The sequence below is a fragment of the Artibeus jamaicensis genome, unplaced genomic scaffold (assembly GCF_021234435.1).
Source record: "Artibeus jamaicensis isolate MK-2021 breed Jamaican fruit bat unplaced genomic scaffold, CSHL_Jam_final contig_518, whole genome shotgun sequence".
NCBI lineage: Eukaryota > Metazoa > Chordata > Mammalia > Chiroptera > Phyllostomidae > Artibeus > Artibeus jamaicensis.
In genome coordinates this window covers 1,562,657-1,577,234 of record NW_026521870.1, presented here as the reverse complement: position 1 = coordinate 1,577,234, position 14,578 = coordinate 1,562,657, and the positions used below count along the sequence as shown (strand labels likewise).

General features: G+C 38.9%; 1 protein-coding gene across 6 annotated transcripts in view; it reads right to left on the bottom strand.

Annotated features, from left to right (window-relative positions):
- NAPEPLD (N-acyl phosphatidylethanolamine phospholipase D) overlaps nt 1-14,578 on the bottom strand; it is a 54,538-nt gene that overhangs the window by 14,814 nt on the left and 25,146 nt on the right. For all 6 annotated transcript variants that reach the window (XM_037167705.2, XM_053668916.1, XM_037167702.2 and 3 more), the window contains one exon: nt 433-1,079. In XM_037167705.2, the coding sequence (XP_037023600.2) occupies nt 433-1,079 (647 nt within the window). The remainder of the gene's footprint in view (nt 1-432; nt 1,080-14,578) is intronic.

Sequence of the window (14,578 nt, the reverse complement as noted above, 5' to 3'; positions counted from 1 at the left end):
AGATATAGAAATTCTTCTTCTTGGTAATGTAACTTTTCTGGTTTTAAACTATCACTTAATTAATATAACTAAGGTTATTTACAAGTTCTAATTGAAATTGACCCACCAAGCCCCAATGTATAAGAAAGCCCACCATTAAAATCACAAATTTTTGGCCCTGGCTGGTGTAGCTCAGTGGCTTGAGCGTGGGCCTGCGAACCACACGATCGCGGTTCAAATCCCAGTCAGGGCACATGCCTGGGTTGCCCGCCAGTTCCCAGCAGGGGACACACTAGAGGCAACCATACATTGATATTTCTCTCCTTCCCCTCTAAAGATAAATAAATTTAAAAAATCACAAATTTTATAGTATCACAAAATCATGACTATTTTACATTCACTTAACGTATTATGGAATAGAAGTAGGAATGTTTTCTTTGGAAGTCCACATACCTTGGTTCATATGCTCCAATGGGAATAGCTGCAAGGTCGAAAGGTCCAAATCTTTTTCCTATCTCTTCAAATGCAGGGCAATAACCAGTGTCTCCTGCAAAAAAAAATCGATTCCAAGGGCCCAACACAGACCAACTGCCCCACAGAACCTTGTTGTCATCCAATAGAGTCCTTTTACACCAGTGCTGGGAAGGTGTAAAGACAAAGGTGACCTTATCGTGTCCAGGAACACAATTCTCCTTCCACCAGTCCAACTCGATCACATTCTCACAGCCACATTTTTGCATCCAGTCCAGGAGACCCAAGGGCACAAACCACCTCAACTCATTACCAAATCGCTCATTCAAAGCAATGACAGAATTATAGTCCAAGTGGTCATAGTGGTTGTGACTGATAAGGACCGCGTCTATCCGGGGGAGTTCACTTATAGTGCACGGAGGATGCCGAAAACGCTTTGGACCCATGTACTGCAACGGTGAAGCACGAGAGCTAAAGATGGGGTCCGTGAGAAATATGAGCTCATCCATTTCCACCATTACCGTTGCATGTCCCAGCCATGTGACTCTTAAGCCAGCTTCACTCACTCCGGCTGCTTCAGGGTCATCAATGAAATATGGCCTGAGCACTGGGAGTTCTTTATCAAGTTCCTATGTGTATAAAAAAAGTAGCCATTAGAAAGAAATCAAAAGGTATTATATCACTGCAGAACATATTTGATATAAATTAAAGAGAGAAGAACTATTTGGGGAGAACTGAAGTCATTCAGTAAATTGGCTATCTTTGCTTTTCTCTTGAAAATTCATACTTCTTTCTGAATCTGCCTCATTATTCATGACGATACAGTAATGTAAGATAAGACCCTCTTAGCCCCAAATGCAATAGACAAATGGAAAATTAAATTTAAAACTTGGAGCACTGCTGAATGTACTGAACGTTCTCCAAGGCTCTCCTCTGTCAGTACTAGTAGTCGACTACTGTAGCTGCAGTCACTTTGCTGTTGCCATTTCAGTTGGCTGGTGCATTTACTTGAAAACTGCCTCAGGCACTGGTCAGCCCTTGGAAACAGCAAGGAGAACTTACAACCAGTTATTTTTCAATCGAGGATCTCAGATATGAATCTGGCTTTCTGAGTACATACAATTCAAAGCGAAGCACTGTGATGATTCCTGGGCAGACCACAATCATAGATGGTTCTCATTTGTTCTTGTAAGGTTTTCTACTATTGATCAAGCCAAAGCACAAAACATGGTCCCTGCCTGGAAAAAGTTGATCGCTTTTGGAGGTAAACAGATGTAAAACAGTAACTACAACAAATGTGACATGTTATTCCTTTGGTTGTTCTACATTTTTCCCTAGGATTAAGCTAGACCAAGAAGCAGTTGTGTTTTGGGGTCACAGTGCTGAGTATCATAAAACTGCTTTTATGAATAGTGCTTTGGTATCATGCTATCGTGCTGCATCAAGGTCTCTGATGAAGCAGCCTCATGAAACCTGGTGTGGTACCACCTTCACCTCTACCTTCGCACTCACTCCAGAAACATGCCTCTTAATTCTCAGTAACAGGAAAAGCTCTTCTCCAGAGCAACTGGTGTCATGCATTGGGCTGTCCCTGGAAAAACTCTTGAGTTTGTGCTTCCCCTTTCACTCTGACAAGGAAGGACGTTCAGAGTAAAAGCTGAAGCTGCGGCTTCAGCAATACACAGGCCATGATCAAACTACCTTTATTCTTGAATCTATTTTTCTATCCCCCATAATCTACTTGCTCTTACATGTTCATGTTTTTTACTGCTACGTGTATTTTTATAAGTTGCTGCTAATCAATTTTGAAAAGGATTTGGTAGTGGAAGCCATGCTACAGCCTAATGGGAAGGAAGGAAGAGCCCTCTTGCTAAAGGCAATACAGACACAGTGACTCGTGTGAGTTCCTGAAGAATGAAGAGATGTTCATGATGCAGGAGAAAGGAAGAGTGTGTCAGGTAGAGAAAGTGCCCAAGCAAAGGAATAGAGCCAAATAGAACTGGCATTTTGGGGGCAAAGGACAAACTAAATCTATAAAGGATCAGAATATATTAAGAGCCCTGAATGCCATACTTTACCCAGAGACAATGAGAAAGAATCTTAAAAAATACAAAAAGACATGGCCCAATTTCTGCTAAGAAAAAACACTGTCAGAGTGAAAATGATGACCTTGGAGTGTGTCTCAATAACTGCCTTGAGATAAAGACCTGAACAAAGAAGACGGCAATGAGCAGAGACAACAGAGGACAGGTGGGGGGACACAACTAGAGAGGTCACTAGATGGTCTGAGTGGGAAAAGGGCCTGGACAGAAGTACCAGCACAAGTGGAGGATGACAAACATTTCTCTTAGCCACCCTAAGTCTTAGTTTCCTCATCTGAAAATGGGTCTAACAATTGTACCTATACTTCACTGCTGTGGGGACTGAGTTATAAGTGGCTAACACTCTGCAAGCACTCTCCAACCCTCTCAAAAGAAGAAGAAAACCCAACCCTGAACCAACTAATCAAGTACCAACTCTATAGATCTTCCATTTTCCCTGTTTTCTTTCTCAGAGTTACTAACCTACTTAAGATACTAAGTAACATCCAGACACTTTAAAGTCCTCCTGATTGCAACTGTCTTCTTCTCAATTCCATCCATTCACAAGAGCCACCTCAAAAGCAGTCTACTTATGGTATGACTCTCCTGCTTGAGAAAACACATCTCACCTCAGCCCAGCGGTAGCCTGTTTGGACTGCCCCAACCCCCTTTTCAGCTGCTTCACTCAACTCTGCAAGTGCTTTGTGTCCCACCTACACCGGGCCTGCTCTCTGTCCCAGATTGAGCTTGAGAGCCCTGCGCAATAGTGATCCCATTACTTATCCCTGCGAGTCCTTAATCAAATGTACACCCTTCATAAGACCACCCCTGTGTGTTCACTGCTGGAAGCAATCACCCTCGCCTCTCAACTTCCATGCTGCTTTGTTCATGCATCGACTATGAAAATTCTGTCCCATTCCCTGGTTAAATGTAAAAAGGATGTATTTTGTCTCTTATTCAACTCAGATCACTCACAGTGCCAATTCAATGTTGATATACAACATGTCCTTAATAAAGTTAGTTAGATGAATGAGTGAGTGAATGAATGAATGTAAATTTTTCAAATCAGTTATCAAAGTTAATGATCAGGATTAGTGAACAATAATAGGTGCCATATGGTGTACTTAACAAGAATAAGGAGGAAAAAGTCAATGAGTATAAATTGAGTACATGCCATACATTAGGTTTCATATTAGGCACCTAATAATGATGATGAATTATCTAAAACAGGGTAAGTAGGTTTACAGTTGTAAGTATACAAAACACAGAGTTTATTCTTTTATTATTATTTATGATTGTACTATTTTCCATACAAACAACTGTAAATGTACTTTTGCCCCACCCTGTAAATGAGGTGGTTTAGTGTAACATAAAATAAAATAACATTAACAACAGCTATCATTTATGGACCACTTACATGCTATACAATGTATTACCTGCTTCATAAAAAATGTTTAGTTTAGCCCTGGCCAGGTAGCTCTGTTAGAGCACTGTCCCAATATGCCAAGGCTGCAGATTTGATCCCTGGTCAGGACACTGATATTTCTCTCTCTCTCTATCAATAAAAAGACCTACCTCAGACCAGTTTTTTAAAAAAAGAAAACAAAAAAAATTTAGTTTAATACCAACTATGATGCTGGAGGTAGGAATATTAACTATCTCCACTTTACAGGTGAGAAAACAAAAAATTAGAGAAGTCACAGCATTCACACAAGGTAACCCAGCAGCTGGCTTCCACACATACCGTTTCTCTTCATTATACTACTCTAAACTATTATCTCATTTAACACATTTTTGTTTTTTAAGTAACAACCTGGGGATCATATCAGGGAGAATAGGACATAGTGAATTTCTGAAGATGATGGATATGTTCATTATCTTGATTGTGGTAATCATTTCATCGTTATATACTTATGTCAAAACTCATCAAACTGTACTTTTTGAATGTGTGGAGCTTGTATTATGTTAATAAAACTGTAAAAAATGTTTGCCCTGATGGGTGTGGCCCGGTGAGCTGGGTATCCTCCTGCAAAGTTGGGTGTCCTGGTGTGATTCTTGGTCAGGGCACCTGCCTGGGTTTTGGGTTCATACAGGTTGGGGCGCTTATAAGAGGCAGCCTATCAATGTTTCTCTCCCTCTCTTTCTCCCTCCCTTCCCCTCTCTCAAAAAGTAAATAAAATCTTTTTAAAAAATTAACAAAAACCATTTGAAGTACAGTATCTGGTATTATATGTTGACTGTGGAGAGGAAACAAAATCTTTAATAGAGTACCTCTGGCAGCCCCAACTTGTTCTCCAAACAAAGTATTAACAGGTAAAGTGCTGAAAGAACCCAGTCACAAAGGACCATATATTATATGATCCTATTTTTACAAAATATCAGAAATAGGCAAAATCATAGAGACAGAAAATAGACCAGCAACTTCCAGGGTCTGGAGGAGAGCAAGAGAATCGGAGGGTGGTGACTAAAGACATGGGGTTTTTTTCAGGGTAATGAAAATATATTAGATTGTAGCAATGGCTGCACAACTCTACGCATACTGAAAAACACCAAACTGCATACTTTTGTAGTAGGTGAATTATATCTCAACAAAGCTGTTGTTGAAAAAAGGCAAGTACTGACATCTGAATTAAGCAATCACACTTTTCTCATGTTCCTTTTTCACGCTAATCCCATCACAAAAGAGCAGCTTATTTTAAAGAATGTGACCTCTAGCTACTATCCCATAAAACTCAATAGTCTACTATTGAGATTCCAAAAGAATTTTTTTTTACTTGATTATCAGAGTTTGAAAAAGCACACAGAATGGGGGTTGGTAAATTCTTGTTTATTTGAAGAAACCAAGCACTCATTTGGCATTTTCTTGACTGATCTAGATTTTTCTTGGCTGGTCTTCCTTTTTTAAAGTTGCAAATGGGAAAATTTTCAGGCCCATAATTAACCAGTAAATTTGTTAATACTTCACTTATCTTGGGGAAAGGAGAAAAATCCTAACATTCATTCAACCACTAATCTTTGCCAGGTGCTTTAGGTGCATTATGTCATCTAACCCTGTGAAGCGGAAGCTACTGGCATTTTACAGATAACCAGACCAAGGCAAAGGGGGGTGATTCACTAAGAACCTCACCAAGGTCAAACATCAAACAAGTGTCCCATCAGGAGTGGAATCAAGGTCTTCCTGACTCTAAAGGCACTGTCTTTTCATGAAACCATAACCCTTTCCATGGCATAAATGATATTAATTTTAAATCAATGAAATCCATATTCCTGGTAATATACTTATTATTTTAAGAGTATGAGTTTGCCTGAATGAGATAGAAGACAAAAAATTTCATGCAAATCTGTTCACATCATGGTTTCTAAAAAACCACTTTTAAAAAGACTTCAGTTAATCCTTTTTTCCAACTGAAAGTATATTTTTACTGTTTTAGGAAAGTTTAGTGGTCCATTGCCTTAACCACTCAGCTACCTCGTCCACAACACAGGAAACTTTAATATCTACACTTCACAACTGAAATTTAAATTAAAATTTTAAATTAAAAATTTTTTCTTTTTCATATTTATTTCAACATGAATAGAGATTGATCTCTTACTTCCAACTGAATTATGATGCTGTTTTACATTTTTATTGTTTATTCTATTACAGTTGCCCTCCTCTAACCAGCCAACCCTCTAGCCCACAGTTGATCCCTCTCCATTGTCCAATGAGTCATTCATACGTGTGCTTTGACTGGTCCCTTCCCCCTCCTTCCACCAATATCCCCCTCCCCTTGAACCCCCTCTCTGGATGTCCCCCCTCCACAGCTATCAGTCTGTTCCATGTTTCCATGTCTCTGGTTCTATTTTTCTCATTAGTTTATTTCGCTCATTGGATTCCAGTTATCATTGAGGTCATAGGGTATTTGCTTTCCCAGACTGGCTTACTTCACCTTAGCATAATAGTCTCCAGTTCTATCCATGCTGTCACACAAGGTAGGATTTCATCCTTTCTGCTATGCAGTATTCCATGGTGCAGATGAGCCAGTTTTTTGATCCACTCATCTACTGATGGGCACTTGGGCTGTTTACAGCACTTAGCTATTGTAAATAGCATTGCTGTGCACATAGGGGTGCATAGGTTCTTTGAATTGGTGTTTCAGGATTCTTAGGGTATATTACCAACAGTGGTATTGCTGGGTCAAAAGGCAGTTACACTTTTAATTTTTTGAGGAAATTCCATACTGTGTTTCCACAGTGGCTGCACCAATTTGTATTCCCACCAAGAGTGCATAAAGGTTCCCCTTTTCTGCACACCCTCGCCAGCACTTGTTTGTTGATTTAAAAATGATAGGTACTCTGACAGGTGTGAGGTGATATCTCCCTGTGGTTTTAATTTGCATCTTTCTGATGGTTAGAGATGTTGAGCATTTTTTCATATGTCTATTGGTCCTCTGTATGTCCTCCTTGGGGAAGTGTACGTTCTGGATCTTTGCCCATTTCTTAATTGGGTTGTCTTCCTGGTTTTGAGTCATATGAGTTCTTTATAATAAAGTTTTATATTTTTGATATACTATCTGTATTAATGGTATAACACTCATCAAAATTACTTAATATTTTTAATTTCTATTTGATTAGAAGAGAAAAATGCCCTTTATAAAATATTTGAAAAATAATAAAATACCTCAGAATAAACTTAACCAAGGAGGTAAAAGACCTCTACTTGGAAAACTAGAGAACACTGAAGAAAGAAATTAAGTAAGATATACATAAATGGAAGACTATACTATGCTCATGGGCTGGAAGAATTACCAACATTAAAATGTCCATACTACCCAAAGCAATCTATAGGTTCAATGCAATCCATATTAAAATACTAAAGACATATTTTACAGAGTTAGAACAAATATTTCAAAAATGTATATGGAACCCAAAAGACCCCAAATAGACTAGTAATCTTGAGAAAGAAGAACAAAGTAGGAGGAATCACAATACCTACTATCAAACTATATTACAAGGCCACTGTAATCAAAACTGTCTGATACTGGTATAAGAATAAACACATAGATCAATGGAACAGAACAGAGAGCCCAGAAATAAACTCAGGTCTCTGTGGCCAATGAATATTTAACAAAGGAGGCAGAAGCATAAAAATGGAGTAAAAATAGCCTCTTCAACAAATGGTGTTGGGAGAACTGGAATGGTACATGCAAAAGTATGAAACTATACCACCAACTTACACCATATAACAGAATAAACTCAAAATGCATGAACGACTTCAACATAAGTCATCAAACCATAAAAGTCCTAGAGGAGAACACAGGCAGTGAAATTTCAGATATCCCATGCAATGATATTTTTGCCAATATATCCTCTAGGGCACAGATGGCAAACGCAAGGCCTGCAGGCCAAATCCGGACCTCCACCTTGTTTTATCAGGCCCAGAACCTTGTTTCTACCTGGCAACGCCAAGCTCTCACTTAACTGTTGAGTAGTTATATTTATCAGTCCTAAAATTACATTCAGCCCTTTGAAGGCAACCACAAGGTTGATGTGGCCTCCAGTGAAAATGAGATTGACACCCCTGCTCTCGGGCAAGCGAAAGAATAAACAATTGAGACTACATCAAACTAAAAAGCTTCTGCACAGCTAAAGAAAACATCATCAAAATGAAAAGGGAACCAACCATATGGGAAACATATTTGCTAATGATATATCAGACAAGTTTGATCTTCAAAATGTAGAATGAACTCAAATGACTCGACACCAGGAAGACAAACAATCCAATTAAAAAATGGGCAAAGGACCTGAACAGATACTTCTCCAAGGAGGACCCAGAGACATATGAAAAGATGCTCACATCACTAGCCATCAGAGAGATACAAATGAAAACTACATTGAAATACCACCTCACACTTGTCAGAATGGCCATCATAAACAAATCAACAAACACGTGCTGGCGAAGTTGTGGAGAAAAGGAAACAAACCCTCGTGCACTGTTGGTGGGAATGCAGACTGGTGCAGCCACTGTGGAAAACAGTATGAAATTTCTTCAAAAAACTAAAAATGGAACTGCCTTATGACCCTGTGATTCCACTGCTCAGATTATATCCTAAGAATCCTGAAACACCAATTCAAAAAAACCTATGCACCCCCTATGTTCATAGCAGTGTTATTTACAATAGCCAAGTGCTGGAAACAGCCTAAGTGCCCATCACTAAATGAGTGGATCAAAAAACTACGGTACATTTACACAATGGGACACTACACAGCAGAAAGAAAAGAAGGAAATCCTAACCTTTGCAACAGGATGAATGGAACTGGAGAGCATTACACTAAGTGAAATAAGCCAGGCAGTGAAACACAAATACCATATGATCTCACTTATTGGTGGAACCTAATGAACAAAACAAACAAGCAAGCAAAACAGAATCAGAGGCACTGAAACAGGGACAGATTGACAGTGACCAGAGGGGAAGGGGGAGAAGGTTAAGGGGGAAAAGAAGGGGAAGGGACTAGACAAGAAACATGTGTAATGAACGAAGGACATGGACAACAGGGTGGAGACTGACTGTGCAGCAGGGGATGAGCAGGGCAGGGGAGAGCAATGGGGCAATAATTGGGAAAATTGTAATAGAACAATAAAAAAGAAAATATTTGGAAAACCCAGAAAAATATAAATAAAAGTAGTCATCTTTATACCACTATATAGAGCATATAACCACTGTTAACACAATGCTATCTTTATCCACAGTTCTATTTTTTAAGTATGGTTAAGATCATATGGTATTCATATTTTCTATCCTTTTCTTAAAATTTCATATTGTGACATTTTTACCCACTACTTAAAATCTTGAGCACTAAGTATTTAAAAACAAAATGAATAAATTTTTAATTTTTTTTTCATTGATTTTAGAGTTGGGAGGAGAGAGAAAACTATTTGTTGTTCCACTTATTTATGCATTCATTCATTGGTTGATTCTTGTAACTCAAATCTTTTTTAAAAGTGACTGAGCCTTCAACCTTGGCATATCAGGATGATGCTATAACCAAATGAACAACCTGGCCAGGGCCAAAATGAATGAATTTTGGAGGAAATCTGTCAGATTTCCTGTTGTAAAACAAACAAACAAAGATGGAATACAGAAGAAATGAAAAGAAAACTAGAGAGGATTGACCTAGGGGATCCAAAAATAATTAGTACTCATTTTAGAATGGAAAGATGGAGAGAAAGACATTTCCAAAGAATTATACAAGAAAATTCCCTGGAACTTAAGGAAACAGACTTTCCTATCTGAAGGGCCCACCACACATCAAGCATAATGAATAAATAATGACACATCATGGTGAAACTTCAGAGCACTGATGCCACAGAGACGATCCTCCAGGTTCGTACAGAAATAAAGATCATATACAAAGGATCAAGAAGGCACCAACTTTCTCCACAGCGATGCTAAAAATAAGGTCACAGAGGTAATGCTTTTAAATTCTGAGAGGAAACTCTGTTTCCAAACTAAAATTTTATATTCACACTGTCAATAAGAGTGAGCATAAAGGCATTTCAGACAAGCAAGGTATCAAAACCTGACTTCCCAAGTACCCTTTTCTCAGGAAGCTCTCATTAAGAATGTACTCCAGCAAAATGAGGAGATACGCAAGAAAGAGGAACAAGGGGATGCAGGGAATGACAACAATGAAGAGGCAAAGGGGCCAGGACGACAGTAAAGGGAGACCCAGGACGGAAGCTGGCAGGAAGCCTGGAGGGCTGCCAGCCCAGATTGCAGCCCCGAACCAAAAGACCCCCTGAGGGTCTCCCTCAAGAAAACTGTATTGAGAAGCTGTGGGAAGGAGGGAAATGGTCAGTCAGAAAGTTAAGCAGATGGAAAAAAAAGAGGTATCATTAAGCCCAGGGAGTAAAAGTATATAAAAAAGGACACATGGCCAAAGTACATTACTCAGTTTATCACCGATAAATACTGATATATTCACAACAATATGAACAGTAAAAACTAAGTTCAAATGGGAGAGAGATGGGAACGGAGTCAGAGTGAGTGAACTCTGATAGAAAATACAAATGACCACAGAAAGACAAATGTTGTACAAGTCTACACAGTTGAGGCATCGGATAGAATCCAAGAGTAGAATGGTGGATGCCAGCGGCTGGGGGGAGAGGGAAGTGGGGAACTAGGACCAGTGCGCACAAAGTTTCAGATAAGCAAGATGAAGCTCTGGAGAACTATTGTACAGCACTGTACTTATAGTCAAGTATAATGTACACTTACAAATTCAAGAAGAGAGATCTCATGTTGTGTTCCTAACACAATAAAATTAAAAGAAATGTGAAAGTAAATTCCAGAGGAATGATGTCTGAAAGGGTTAAAAGTTGTTTCCTCCAAGGACTGGGACTGAGTAGCAGGGGCTGGTTAGGGGACTAGTTATTTGTCTAACATGCTTTTCAGAACTAAGACTTTTTAAAAATTGTATACATTCAATTTTCTTCTCTTCATAAAAATAAAAAAGTAACCTGCTAGCATACTGTAGTATAAATATAAAATAATTGGTATGCTTCATTTTTCCAATATCACACAGCCAAAGAGTACATTATATTTTCAAAGTACTTACATGTGTCAGGCGAACCAAAAAACAATTATAGTGACCTAAACTGTCTTATTCTAACTTTATAGATGAGAAAAGAAAAGGAGCTCCTTGAGGGTTTGTGACAGAAATGAGGTCACGCACTTGGCGAGGAAACCTGAACCTGAGTCTGGTTTCGCACTCCTGGCGTCCCACTTTTTCTACTAGGTCATGCTGTGCGGCCTCAGTTCTGTGTCTCCCACACTCCAGTGTGACAGTCCCCTGCTCACTTCACCAGTACTGACTGACAAGGACAGCCTCCTTCATCAAATAAGACTCAGGAAATGCCTGCACCCCTCCCTCTCTGAGATTCTCTCTTTTCCCCTAACTACTAGTGACTATGATGGACAATGACAATGTGACAAGACACTGAGCCAAGCGCGACAGCACAAAGCAATGACAGCATCTGAATGACGCAAAGCCTGTGAACTGGCTGACACGCTGCTCGAAAGGCCCAGAAAAGGCAAATATCAGCAATTGTACAAGAAACATTATTAAAACAGAAACTGAAATTTATGTCCCACTCCTCAACACACGAAAAATCTGTACAGAAAAATCTCTATGAAAATGATTTGTCATCTGTAGACTTAATACCTGGGAGATATCTTGATACAGGAATCCCATTTTTTGAGGTGTGAGGTTTTTTGTTTTTCTCAAATAAATCTGATCTTTAAACTTAAAAAAAAAACCACTATTGTTGGAGAATGCAACTAAATTGTGTAGCCTTGCAAAACGACCCTTCTTTATTTAGATCTGCTGTATTAGTTATTTTATACTTTAAAAGTCATGTCTCCTCCCAAACACTTTCATATTTATATACCTAAATATAATATTATATAACATATGGTAATTATAAGCCTGCATATATCATAAAATCCCCTGATAATTCAAGTACCCACCTGGCACCATATATAGTTATTATAATACTACTATCAATTATAATAAATAAATAAATAAATAAGTGAAGGGGAAAAACTGGGATAACTGTAACAAAATAAAAATTAAAAACAGAAAAACAATATTATTAACTACCTTCCTTATATTGTACTTTACATCTCTGTGATTATTTTCTATGCACCAATTTGTGGTTTTTAATCCCTTCATCTTTTTTCACCCAGCCTCCAATGCCCCTCCCATCTGACAACCATCAGTTTGTTCTTTGCATCTATGAGTGTGTTTGTCAAAACAATAATTTGAGCCCTCGCTGGTATAGCCCAGCGGATTGAGCACCGGCCTGCAAATCAAAGAAAGGATCACCAGTTCAATTCCCAGTCTAGGGCACATGTCTGGGTTGCCAGCTAGGTCGCCAGTAGGGGGTGTGTGAGAGGCAACCACACACTGATGTTTCTCTCCCTCTTTTTTCCTCCATTCCTCTCTCTAGAAAATAAATAAATAAAGTCTTTTAAAAAAGTAATTTGAAGTTGTTTTACTAAACTCTAGCCTCTCAATGTCTAACAAAAAAAATTCCCAGGTCCTGACTTAGTGTGGCTCAGTTGGATGGGTGTCATCCTGCAAAGCAAAAGGTTGCCAGTGTGATTCCGGTCAGGGCACATGCCTGGGCTGTGGGTTCAGTCTCAGGACAGTGGGTATACCAAAGGCAACTGATCATGTTTCTCTTTCACATCAATGTTTCTCCCTCTCTCTCCTTCCCTTCCCTTCTCTCTAAAATCTTAAAAAAAAACAACAAACGAATATCAGAAATTTGGTTAAGTTCTAAATTGACCCAAAGACCTGAAACAGGTATTCTTTATATAGTTCTTAATATGTTTTGGTTTTTGTTTGTCAGAAATGACTCTGTTATTTGACTCTATCACATTTAAGAGTTGGTAAAAATTAATTACCTTTACAACTAAAAGGGATTAAATTTGGAATGAGTTCAAGTTACCTATGAAAATAACAAGTGTACATGCATTCGATCTAGTTCTAGGCTTTTATTGGAGACAAGATACAAATAAGAGATAGGAAACAAAATATAAATTAGAATAGGGCAGAAGTGTCTTCTTTCTCCTTTTATGTGATGCATATGTAAGTGGTTCATATTGAGACCTACTTTGACTTTTTTTTAAAAAAGAAAGTCTTCTGTCTTAAAAAAAAGCAAAAAAACCTTACACTTATGGAATATAGCTTTCACCTGTATCACCCTAACTTCCTTCTCAGCTTTATTTTCTTCAGAATACTAATCATCTTTTTTTAAAAGATTTTATTTATTTTTAGACAAAGGGAAAGACAGGGAGAGAAACATCAGTGTGTGGTTGCTTCTCACATGTCCCCCACTGGGGACCTGGCCCACAACCCAGGCATGTGCCCTGACTGGGAATCGAACCAGTGACCCTTTGGTTCACAGGGCAGCGCTCAATCCACTGAGCCACACCAGCCAGGGCTAATCATCTTTTAATATACCACAGAATTCACTCACTGTTCACTGTCTCTCTCATCTACTTAAACCTAAGTAAGGTCCAAGGCCATGAAGGGTGTCTTTCTGCTTTGTTCATGTCTCTATCTTTAGCACCTAGATATTTATTTATTGGGCTCCGGCTCAACAAATACTAACTAAATGAATGAATAAATGAGTTAATGGACTGGCTTGAGAGGGTCCAAGAACTCCCTAAAACTATAGTAAAAAGCAATATGTTTATTGCATGTGTGTATTTCTCTAAGAAGAGGGTCCACAGCTTTCATCGGATTTTCAAAAGGGGTCAGTATCCAAAAGAACCTAAGGACCATTGGCCTGGTGAGTTCTCAGGGATTCAGTACAGTTTGTAGAATATCTCCAAATTCTTAAACTGCAGAGATGTGCTCCTGTCTCCATGTGGTCACTCACTTCCTCTTGAAATAAAGTCAAACGAAAAACACCATTGCTATCTCTGTTTTTTTACAAGCTGTAGCTCAAAACCCAGAATCAATTTACCCCAACAGGCAGCCTACCCGTCTTGGCCTTCTGCCCTGACCCTTCTCTGCACAGCTGGACTCCATGTTTCTCTTCACATGGGGTTCTCCAGGAGAAGAAAAAAATTTTCTTGTTCTTCCCATTCTCAAAGTTGAAACATAAACACAAGGTTTCATCTATTAATGTCCTAACTCATTATAAAAAGTTCTGGTAAGATATTCACATTAATCAAGTCTGCCTACTAGAATCAATACTATAAACATTCCTTAGTATCAAAGTGATAATTTCAGGTTTTTTAATCCCATATCCTTTAAAGAAAAGTGGATGCACATATCCAGATGAAGTTATCTAAGACCACCACCCACCCAGTGCACCTCCTGCCTCTTGCCACTGCAGATCAAGCCTTCACATGTGCCCCTATTTTTCAACCCATCCCCCACTCCCAACCTCAAGTTCTTTATATCTCAGCTCCCCATAAAGCCTGGCAGGGCATGGGGTTGGTGGGAAAGAGTGGCTAGGGGAGATAGGACATAGGAGAGGGAAAAGAACC